General features: G+C 40.8%; 1 protein-coding gene across 1 annotated transcript; it reads right to left on the bottom strand.

Moving 5' to 3' along the window:
* On the bottom strand, positions 1-8,671 carry Psma4 (proteasome 20S subunit alpha 4). Its single transcript, XM_047542373.1, has 9 exons — positions 8,548-8,671; positions 7,058-7,083; positions 6,776-6,818; positions 6,132-6,294; positions 4,325-4,402; positions 3,821-3,909; positions 3,242-3,372; positions 1,733-1,856; positions 1-396 (listed from the first exon to the last, which is right to left on the bottom strand). The coding sequence occupies exons 2-9, from the start codon at positions 7,058-7,060 to the stop codon at positions 242-244; spliced, it is 786 nt and encodes a 261-aa protein (XP_047398329.1). The 5' UTR covers positions 7,061-7,083; positions 8,548-8,671; the 3' UTR covers positions 1-241.
* Positions 8,672-12,154: the final 3,483 nt, after the last annotated feature.

The following is a 12,154-nucleotide window of genomic DNA, read 5'->3' as shown; positions in this document are numbered from 1 at the left end:
TCCATTCTTTTCAAGTTTTATTCCAAAAAAAAAAAGTGTGTGAAATTAAGATGTTCATAAAGAGTAATCATCATCATTATAACAGAGTATTCAACTGGACAGAAATGACAAGGACCCCATTTAGTATGTAATGTCCTATGTCCCCACCTGCACAAGTTTTTAAAAAAGCTACTCATTGTGGAAGAGTAGGACAACTTTTACACTGAAATGGTGCCCCAAATGAGTTATAAAATCCCTGGTTCTATTTGTCCTTTTCTTTCTGTTCTTTTTCCTTCTTCTCACGCTCAGCTTTGGCTTCTTCTTCCTCATGTTTTTTGATCAACTGCTCCACTTCCTTTTGTTTGAGAACTCTGATCACCGTCTTTCCATTCTCTCTTGTAAGTGTGGCAATTTCCACTAAACAGGAACACAAACATTTGTATCAGAGGCAGGTATACTCAGCAAATAACTTCGCATATGTAAGCCTCAGTTCACTACTCTACCATGTTTTATGCTTACTATGATGCCTGGATACTTTTGTGCCTAGATAGGAACAAAATACCTTTGGTTTTATAATGTTTTGATCACCATTGGTACTTGAATGTCTTCTCTATTTTAACCCATCCCAACTTTCTCAGCAACCATTGTGTTGTTCCCTTAGTAAAGTTCAGTCACCCAGTGGCTGAGGAGGCTGAGGCAGGAGGATCGAGAGTCCAAAGCCAGCTTCAACATTTAGCAAGCCCCTAAGCAACTTAGCAAGATCCCGTCTCAAGATAAAATATTAAAAAAGGAATGGAGATGTTTCAGTGGTTAAGCATACCTGGGTTCAATCCCTGATACCAAAACAAAACAAAACAAACCAGTCACCTATTCTAGCTGGCCTGCTATTAGCTTGCTGACTAGAAGGAACCACAATCTCCTTGATAGAATCCCTGAATGCTAAGCTGGAATCTTCAACTAGTGATAACACTTTTTATAGATTTTTCAAACCCTGTTTCAAAATAATGGTATGAAAAGCAGTCTCTATGGATCTGGGCAAGGGAAAGAGACTGATACTTGTAGGGGAAGAAGTATTTGTATAGGGGAAATTGAGTAGGGCCTCTCTGAAATTAGACAGAGGACAGTCTGTAAATAATGGCATTTTCTAAGAAACACCAGGAGCCAAGTACACTACACTAAATCACTGTTAATTAACCACAATTTTGGGAAATTTTTTTAGGTAGTCATACAACTTAAGTTGAATACAGTATCTGAAATTATTAACATAAGAGTTTAAAAGACTCAGAAGAACAGGACAGGATACCATGACTGATACAAATATGTATCTATCTCTGGTAAAGTATATCATATCCCTGTAGAAATACATAATCACATACACGTCCTTTATCACACACACGGAAGCACAGATATCACTGCCAAGAGGTCTTGATATGATTACTGTTAACTAAAGTAGCACGGAGCAGGGTTTCTGAATTAGGAGTACTGAGAACATTCCAGTTTAGGTCATTAAGCCCAGCATGTAGTGTAGCATTATCGCTCCACAAGTTATCAGTACTCATCCTGGTCATAGTGAAGTCACTTAACCCTAGTCATGACACCCCAGTGTCTTCATTTAGGCAACAGGTATAAAGCTACCTAACCTATAAGGGTGCTTTGATGAACTAAGACAACATGTAAAAGGCCTAATACCCACAGCTACTCAATCAGTTCCCCTCACTCAAGCAGACAAATGAGAGGAGAGGACATGAATTACCTTTCTCAGCAGACAGTTTACTAACATCCATGGTCTTATTTAGCACTTTGATAGCTAAAGCAAGTGCTGACTTCAAGGTCATTTCTCCTTCTTTGTAGTCTTGTTTCAACATTGACACAGCTGCCTATTTAAAATAAGAATATAGAGAATTTTTAAGTTTTTATATTTTTTTAGGAATATGGATTAGTTTAGAAGAATGCCTGAATATTTTGAGATGGGGGTCTCAAAAACTTTTTGAGATGTTACCCAGGCTGACCTTGAACTCCTGGCTAAAGTGATCCCATGTGCTCAGCCTCCCAAGCGCTGGGATGACAGATGTGTACCACCACACCTGGCTTAATGCCTGCCTTTTTAAATTTATTTACTTATTTTTTTTATTGAAATATTTTTTATTTTTACAGACACATTTTGATTCATTGTACACAAATGGGGTACAGCTTTTCATTTCTATTGTTGTACTCAATGTATATTCACACCATACATGTAATCATAGATATATATAGGGTAATACTGTCTGTTTCATTCTACTGTTTTTCCATTCCCACCCCCTCCCACCCCTTTTTCCTCTACACTATCCAAAGTTCCTTCATTCTTCTCCTCCCCCTGCCAGCTCCCATTGTTCTATATTGTCATGCGCTTATCAGAGAAAACATTCAGCCTTTGGTTTTTTGGGCTTGACCTACTTCACTTAGCATGATATTTTCCAACTTCATCCATTTACCAGCAAATGCCATAATTTTACTATTCTTTATTAATGCCTGCCTTTTTAATGGCACTACAACCACAACAATTTTGACCGCTGGCAGGGTAGACCCGAGATGGGGTAACAAGAGCGGATACTGATGCTCTATGAAGGGAGTTGTTTTTTAGTATTGGGGATCAGATTTAGGGCCTCAAATATAGTAGGCAAGTGCTCTACTTCTGAGTTTTATCCCTTGCTCCCCAAGGGAGTTTTTAACTGGGGTCCTCAGTTAACAAAGGAGTCCATCCTAGAACTTAGAAGGTCTGTGAAGGAAGTAAGGTATGAAAAAAATTATATCTTTATTTTCACAAATTTTAATTAAAAACTAGTATTTAATTATAAGTGAAGGCAACAAACTCCAGTATATTAGCAGTATCTGCAACTTTGTCACCAACAGAAATCACAGATATTTTCATTAAGGTTGTTGTACCTATTTATTTTTTTAATATTTTTTGTTGTAGATGGACATGATAACTTTATTTTTATGTGGTGCTGAGGATCAAACCCAGTGCCTCACACAGGCTAGGCAAGTGCTCTCCGACTAAGCTACAACCCCAGCCCTGTAGCTATCTTAAAATATATATATATATATATTTTTTTTTTTGTGCAGGGGATCGAACCCAGAGCCTTGTGCTTACAAAGTAAGCACTCTACCGACTGAGCTATCTGCCCAACCCCTAAAATATTGTTTACACTCATCTTTACTTCAAAAATTATGGTAGTTATTAGATTTTTTTCTAGCTTTTACACACCACAAAAATACTCACAGCACTATTATTTCCAATGCAGGTGGCTTTCCATCCCCCATAATTTCCACTAGGATCACTTTGATAGAGTTGGAAGCCATAGTGCTTATCCCAGCCAATGTACAGCAATGAAACACCAAAAGGACGTTTTCCTTTAACAAAGAAAAAAATATATATATATCAACAATCTAAATTTGGTATCACTATAGTTACTTGAGCTTAGAGAATGTGGCTGAATGCTTTTCTGTGAAGTTAAGCATTCATTAACTGCTCCATGTTCTGGCTATCATAGATAAGCTCAATCACAAATTCCACTTTTGTTTCTAGGATTTGGACACAGCCAGGAGAGGAAATAAGGACACAGACTAGTGCTGAATTTCATTATGTAAAAAGAATTTGTTTCCAGACTGGAAAAATGTTACTTAGGCCTTTCAATATATTATTAATAAAATATGTGATATCTACATGGTAGAAGCAGGTTTGTTCATGATGCAGGAATTACATATTGATGATTTTCAATCTCCTTCTACTGCCTTGAAAAGGTTATTACTTAAAAAATAGTTTAAGTTTTCAGAATAAAATTTCTAAAAAATTCAGTACCTCCAAACTGTGTATAAGCTTGTTTGATATCACAAAGTGCAGTAACCAACTGCTCACAAGGAATTGGCTCCTGATACTGTAATAAATACCTAGGATAAAAAGAATGGCATATTAATAGTTTTTTCTAAAACACATAAAATCCAAGGAAAATACCCTCTGGAAAAAAATCTATGCCATGGAGACAACATAATAGTCACTTATAATTTGAAGAAGAGGAGCAGTAGAAATACGTTAACATTCTATTGTTCTTATAATAAATGACATTTTATATAAATTTGATTTTAAAAACTATAATTATCGGGCTGGGATTGTAGCTCAGAGGTAGAGCATGTGTGAAGCACTGGGTTTGATCCTCAGCACCACGTAAAAATAAATAAATAAAGGTATTGTTAAAAAACTATAATTTTCAATTAGATTTTTAAAGACTAATCTTTGCAAAAGTGAGCTCTCCTTAGAAATATTAAACTAACTTCTATATCATCAGTTATGCTATTATGTCCATACCTTTGAGCAATGAGTCTCAGTTCATTAGTCAGAACATTAGCATCAGAAGTTATGCCTGCCACACTGCAAGCCATGTCCCTTGAAGAAAAAAAAGATATTGATCTGTAAGCAGGGATATTAAGGAGCACCAAGTTCTATTAGAAATTTTTCATGTTTGCTTCATAGTTGCTATGCCCTTCAGGAAAAAAAAAAAAAAAAAAAAGAATAGAAGTTTTATCTTTGTAGGAAATGTTTACTTGACATCATTCAACATGAAAGATAAACGTGTAATTCTCTTACCTCCCAAGGCCTGGCTTGTTGGATGAAAGAATAAAAGGGCAGAGGAGTTCACAAACTGAAGTCTAAGGCTAAGCTCCTCCTGGAGGTATATTTCCTTTACTTTGTTCCCTGAGGGCTGCCCAACTCTTCTACAGCCCTGTCACCCACTGTCATTATCTCACCAAGCCTGCAAGCTGCTGCGTGGGCCTAAAAAGTGGCTCAATGGAGGGATGACACTACCTCAGATAAGTGCAGTAAAAGGCCTGACCACTCTTGCTGCTCTGCCACTGCAATTTGTTTTTAAAATGGACATGTTTCTTTCTCTTCCTCTCACCCTGCTCCTCCCTTACCTCAGGGGAAAGGGAGAACAGGATTATCTTTCTTCCCCATCCTAGGCAGAGTTATCTGTCCCCGAGTACACACCCACCAGAGGAACCAAGTAACCCAGACTTTGGGGATGGTACCAGAAGATCTCAGAAATGACTCTCCCAAATTAACAAGTAAATTACAACTCCAGACAGAGAACATGTGGAATGTAGCTTTTGAGTCACCTCTTTAAAAGGTCCCTGTTCCTGCTGATGGGCAGAATCACAGCCTTTGGGACAGGAGTCCCCTGTGTTTCTCCTTTACTAGCAAAGCAATAAACCTTCTTTCTCTTTTTTCTAAAAAAAAAGACCCTGACTGGCACTTATGTACTAGGCCCACTGTTGCAGAGAATCTCTAACAGCCAGTTCTCCACTAGATGCAAAGTTCTGCACGATCAAACTGAACAGAAACCTTACAGGGTATACAAAGAGAGTAGCTAAATTGGGCACATGCCTATAATCTCAGCAATTCAGAAGGCTGAGGCAGGAGGTTCACAAGTTCAAGGCCAGCCTCAGCAACTTATCAAAACCCTGCCAGCAAAAAAAAAAAAAAAAAAAAAAGAAAAGATTTAAAAATGATGGGAAGGTGCTGGGAGTGTAGCTCAGTGGCAAAGCGTCCTTGGGCTTAATCCCTAGTACTGCAAAAACAAACAAACAAAAACAACAAAGGATGTGGTTTAAATGGTCTCAGGAGGTGTGTCCTTTGATAAAGATTTTCTATAATTTAACAAAATCCTTGAGTAGTTATTCTAAATAATACTTTGAGGGTCTGGTATATGCCAGATACTGGGCTAGTTCATTTAATTTATTTTGTTTTATTAGACTTCTACAACCATTCTAAAAGGCTTTGAGGCTCTAAGAAATTAAATAATTGATGCAAGGTCACACAGCTCATATGGGGTTGGAGCCTGGATTTGCTCCCAAATTTGTGTGACTAAGTCTGTACTTTTATCACTGTACAATGCTACTTGCCCACTAAATGTTTAGTCCTGTACTTAAAAGAAATAACACATGGTATTGGACCTCATGGGAGTTTCAAGCACAATGAAGTAAAAGCATACGTTTTTACAAGTAAAAATAAACTGTTCAATTCTACTATGTCACATGAAGAACCTTCCAAAATAAGCAGATCCCATTTATGTAAGAAAGTGATGGTTAAAACTCTCCTCTAAGATCTCACTTACTCATTGAGTTTATAAATTTTTTCAGAAAAAAAGACTTCATCAAGAAGCTTGTGGATGTTGCGTCTCTCTGCTGCAAGCAAAACACCATCATTTGCTAAAATTCCCAAACAGGTGCCTGCATGTCCAATAGCTTCCATGGCATATTCAACTTGATATAAGCGACCTACAAAACACAAGCAGAGAGACTGTCAAGACTCTCTTTCTGTGCTCTTGTACCATTGTTCCAAGAGCAATCAGCAAAGACAACAGCAGGCTACAAGCAATGGTCCTACTTTCACTCTTCCATTATGCATATGTAATCAAGCTAGTGACCACAATTCATTCAAAGTACAAAAAGAATGAACTTAGCAACTCCAAAAATGTTTGTAGCTAGGCACAGTGCTGCAAACCTGTAATCCCAGTTTGGGAGGCTGAGGCAGGAAGATTGTGAATTCAAAGTCAGTCTCAGCAATATAGCAAGGCCTAAGCAACTCAATGAGAACCTGTCTCTAAATAAAATACAAAAAAGGGCTGGGGATGTGGCTGACTGGTTGAGTGTCCCTGAGTTCATTCCCCAGTAACCACCCCCACAAAAAAGTTTGTAGATTTTTTTCCTTAAAAGTTTAACACTTTTACTTGAGGCAGATTAAACAATTTCTGTTCACCTTCTGGAGAAAATATAGTGGTCCTGGAGTCATATCTTCGAGACTGCAAAGGAAAAACATAAGTGATTCCTATGTGTTGCAAGTAAACCAATTCCTCCAAGCCCACAAATCATCTTACAAAATGTATCCTGGTGCACACAGTTCAGTGTGTGGGAGAAAGCTGTTATAAGAAAAAAAGACACTATCTCATCTCTTCTTCCTTCCATTTCAATTTTTTTAAGTCTATAAACTGAGTACAAGCTTCATCAAGCAATAGTTTACTGGCATGTATTATTAACTCACCATGGTTTCTGAACTTTATATAATCCCTGTAAAAGAAAATAGGATCATCATTAAAATAAAATCCACAATTTAAGATGCATTTTCTTATTTTCGAAATCTGTCTTACTCCCTTCATTCAGCTAACATTTACTGTGTACTTGCTAAGAGCCAGGCACTATGCCAAATGCTGGAACACCAACATATATACTACCAATCCCTGTCCTGAAGAGCTTATAGTCTAGCAGTCAGGGGAGAAGGACAGACATAGGTCATAAGGTAGAAAAGGCAGTGAAAAGCCTGGTCAGTGGTGCACCCCTGTAAATCAAGTAGCTCAGGAGGCTGAGGCAGGAGGATCACAAGTTCAAAACCAGCCTTAGCAACTTAGCTAGGCCCTATCTCAGGATTAAAAAAAAATAAAAAGGGCTTGGGGATGTGATTCAGTGGTGAGGCACTCCTGGTTTCAATCCCTGGTTAAAAAAAAGCACTGAAGCGGGTGGGAAGAATGGAGGGGAAAATTTTTTTTTTGGAGAAACTGATACATAAAGAATAAATTAGAGATTGGAGAGGCAGAAACAAGTTGAAAACCCTCAGGTCTAAAAAGAACAGGGAAAGGAAGCAGGGACAGGCATCCCTGGCAGAAGAGAAAGAATGAGCAATGGATACCAAAGGATAGTTCAATGGGCAAGAGGTAAATTGCTCAAGTTTGATACCGGGGTTCTGAACTTGGGGGTGGATAAGGTAATCTTGGGCATTATTTCCATCCCAACCAAAGTCAACAATGGGGACTCCACATGATTGAGTAGAAAAACCAATCTCAGAGTCCAAAGCCCATATTCCCCCAATTTTGGAAGATTAGGAATTAAGACTGTAAAAGTAAGCAGGTATCTCAAGGGCCCACGTAAAAACTGAATTTTATCTCTTAGCTAAGTAGGCTCCACCGAATGATTCAGAGTCGCAGAGCCACAGGAACTGAAAGGCAGTTTAGAAAGACCTGAGGTTGGTGAGAGGCTGAAGGCAGAGTAACCAGTCACGAGTCGGTTCTAGTATGCAGGTGCATGGGAAGGGTGGTCCGGAACAGAGCAGACAGGAGATGGCAAAGAGAGAAGACCTGCCGGGGGATGGCGGGTGTGGGGGGTCTGATTTGCATGTCAATACAACTATCAAGATTTCGGTGCCAGACGCCGGGCGTAGCACAAGTCTGGATTCACTGGCACCTCCAGCAGTGCTTTCACGTACAGTACTCCCGAGGAAAAAGCCAACCCGACCACTACAATCCGCACTAAGCCCTGCACGGTCCCGCGACCCAGGCCCAGGTGGGGAAACCCGACGGCGGCCGGAGGGGGCCAGTCCCGGACCAGTCCGTCACCGAGGCCGAGGAGGCGGGTGCAGAGTCATCGTGCCCACGGTTCCTCAGGAGCGGCTGCCGGCCGGGACCCGCGATCTCGACCCTCACAACCCTCACCCAAGGGAAAGCGACCAGGCCTCCGCGGACCCCCGGGACCAAGGCTCACCGGAGGGAAGACACTGAAGAGGGGAGTTCTACAGAGACTGAAACACTCTCCAGAAGAATTATCGCCCAGCACGGTATCCGCTGCGAATATGGCCCCCGCGCTTGCGCAGAGCAGACAGAAGGGGGCGGGGCGACAAGGACGCGGAAGTCCTCCTGGGGGCGGGGCGAGAGCCGGTTACCCACGAGGAACTGGGGAGTTGGTACCGAGGCTGAGGCTGAGAGCTTCATCGGTGTAGGAGTGATTTGTACCGCATGGAAGGAGAGGTGGAAGAGGCTGGCCTAAGGAGCAAGTGGGGTTTTAGTGGATTTCCTCTAACTTTGCTTTCATTTTCACTTTCTCCTCTTCACCACCGTTGGTGGACCTAGGATAAGCAGTAATGTGAACTCACGTTAGGACAAAAAAACTAGGCAGGAAGCAAATCTTGCTAATCATCTCACCTGTTTATTCAGGATGAAAGTTTCACACCGGAGAAGGGATGAAGTGGGTCAGGCGGACCCACTTTCCTGGTGGAAAATGAGCCACTGAACAAAGAAAGGGACTAGGTTTATATAAGTTATTTTGAGGGGAGGCTAGTGAGCATAATCAGTTTTCTTGGGCCTTCAGGAATTTGAACCTTTTGGGTCGGGGTCTGTGGATTTACTTTGAAGGAACCCCTCCTAGGGACTATTACTTTAGGGGTGATAAAACACCTCCTCCCTGTCTGCAGCCAGCACCTGGAAAACATTTGTCTTGGGAGATTAAGGCTGTCAGTGCGCATGGCCTTCTTTTTCACTGCTCCCTTTTCCCAAGCCACTTTATCTTGGGGATTTTTTCATTTTCCATATCTATTACTCACTACCCACCATTCTAGCCCTGTTCCCCACAGTTGCGCTACCACATCCGACTTTACCCTTGGTTCTCTCTTCTCCCTTTTCAAATCTGGCTTCCACTTTTATTGTTAATATATGCACTTTTTGACATACAAAGCAAATTGTGTTGGGATTCACACCTTTGGGACAACTTTCACTTTGGTCTTCTCTGCCTCAGAAAGTATTTCCCCTGACCAACCTAGTTACCCTACCATCGCCAATTGCACATGGCTTTTTAGCTTCTTTGCTGAACTTGTCATATTTGCTTGCTTATATTGTTGCTGAAAACCTGGTACTTGTCCCGGATGCCAGTCCAATAATAAGGACACGGTTTTGAGAAAAAGGAAAAAGATATATTGCTTTGCTAGTAAAGGAGAAACACAGGGGACTCCTGTCCCAAAGGCTGTGATTCTGCCCATCAGCAGGAACAGGGGCCTTTTAAAGAGGTGACTCAAAAGCTACATTCCACATGTTCTCTGTCTGGAGTTGTAATTTACTTGTTAATTTGGGAGAGTCATTTCTGAGATCTTCTGGTACCATCCCCAAAGTCTGGGTTACTTGGTTCCTCTGGTGGGTGTGTACTCGGGGACAGATAACTCTGCCTAGGATGGGGAAGAAAGGTAATCCTGTTCTCCCTTTCCCCTGAGGTAAGGGAGGAGCAGGGTGAGAGGAAGAGAAAGAAACATGTCCATTTTAAAAACAAATTGCAATGGCAGAGCAGCAAGGTTTATATTCAAAGCATAAAGTGGACCACTGTTAAAATATGTTTGTTATCTTTCCTTTCCACCCTTTTTCTTATCCAGTTTCATCCCCTATGTAAACCACTATACACGTTTAGGCTTTTGAGGGATAGTAGGTTGACTATGTTGTTATTTCAGTCCATTGGGCAGGGACTTTGTCCTTTATAGGTAGGCTGTGAAAATTATCATATCTGGGCCTTGAAAAGGAGATAGCTTAGAAATGAGTGACATTTTGAGGTCTCTTCTGTCATCTCTACTTTTCAAATGGTGGTGATGGGGTATGCAGTGAGCCAAGGCAAAACAGCATAGGGCACACAGAGGTGCTCAGGTGTCATAATTTATGGCACCTATGACAGCCCCTGCATGCCACCTTAGTTCAGTCTGAAGAATTCAGCAAACACTGAGTTTTAAGTGAAAGGGTGGATTTGTTAGGTCAGAAGGAGGGGTCAGTTGAAATAAAAGTGCAAAAGAATGAGTTCGACAAGTTTGGGTGACAGAGTAGTTCAGTATGACCTGAATGGAGGAGATAATATAGGAAGTAAAGGAAGAAAGATATTTGATGCCAAATTATAGAGTCCCTTCAATGTCAGATTTTTTAAAAAAATAATTTCCCCCCTTGATGGAAACAGGAGAAGATGAATGTTTCAGAATGATGAGGGCTTAAGATTTCCCATCCCACACATTCCTTTTACAATGCCATTGATAGTTCCTATTGAGAGGGTCCATGTCACCTGGCTCTGAATGAGCCTGTGACTATAATGGAAGTGACACTGTTTGACATCTGAGAGTAGTAAAAAGTAACATAATTGTCTTTTTCTTTGGTGGGGGGGTGGGGGGGTGGGGGTTCTTATTGGAACCTAGTCTCTATACCCTGAGGAGGAAGCAAAGACCACTTGGAGAAGCATTTGGCCAACTGCCCAGATGAGGTGTCAGTATTCCCAGTCACATAGGTAATCATTCCTCCAGATGATTCTAGTCCCTAGTGGTTGAGTTTCTCACAGGTATTAGATCTCTCCCAGCCTAAGCCCCAGACATCAGGGAGCAGAGCCTAGCTGTCCCAGGGTTCTTCTGAATTCATACCCCACAGAAACCATGAGATAATAAAATTATCATTAAAGTTATTAAGTTTTTAGTTAAATTATCACACAGCAATATATGTAACCAGAATTCTAATCTGGCATTAACATAAAGGATGTAAGTTGGGAGACTAATGATAAGAAAACCAGAAAGTAAATCTTTGCAGTCATCCTTTCTAGGATAAAACTCTGAACAGAAAAAGACATGCCAGAGCAAAGGTGTTCCAGACATATGACATTGATTTCTAAATCGCAAACTGGATTTTTCTCTTGGTTGAAAAGGTAGCCTAGGACTTGTAGAAATGTGTACATTCTTGTAGTTCATTCAGTAGATATTTACTGGGGGTCTGCTAGGGGAATGGCATGGTGCTAGGTTCTGAAAATGACATAAAGTAAATTTTACTCAATTTATGCCATTGTATTAAGGTTCTCTAGCGAAACAGAACCAACAGGACAGACAGATAGGTAAGAGGGAATTTATTATGGAAATTTTATATGGGAACTTATTATGTGAAGACAGAGGCCAAGAAATCCCATCATACGCCATATGCAAGCTGGAGAACCAGGAAAGCCAGTGGTGTAATTCAATCCGAGTCCGATGGCCTGAGAACCAGGGGAGTTGATGATATAACTTTCAGTTTGAGACCAAAGGCCTGAAAACCTGGGGGGGCCAGCGGTCTAAGTCCTGGAGTCTGAAGGCCAAGAACTTGGAGTTTAGATGTCCAAGAACAAGTTTGGATGTCCCAGCTCCAGAAGAGAGACTGAATTCATCTTGTCTCTGCCTTTTTGTTCTATATGTGCCCTCAATGGATTAGATGATGCTTACCCACATTGGTGAGGAGAGATCTTCCTTATTCAGTCCACCGATTCAACTGCCAATCTCTTTCAGTAATACCCTCACAGACATACCCCATACTAATGCTTTATCAGCTGCCTGGGTATC

The sequence above is a fragment of the Sciurus carolinensis genome, chromosome 2 (genome assembly GCF_902686445.1).
Source record: "Sciurus carolinensis chromosome 2, mSciCar1.2, whole genome shotgun sequence".
Lineage (NCBI taxonomy): Eukaryota > Metazoa > Chordata > Mammalia > Rodentia > Sciuridae > Sciurus > Sciurus carolinensis.
This window is presented reverse-complemented; position numbering and strand designations above follow the sequence as displayed.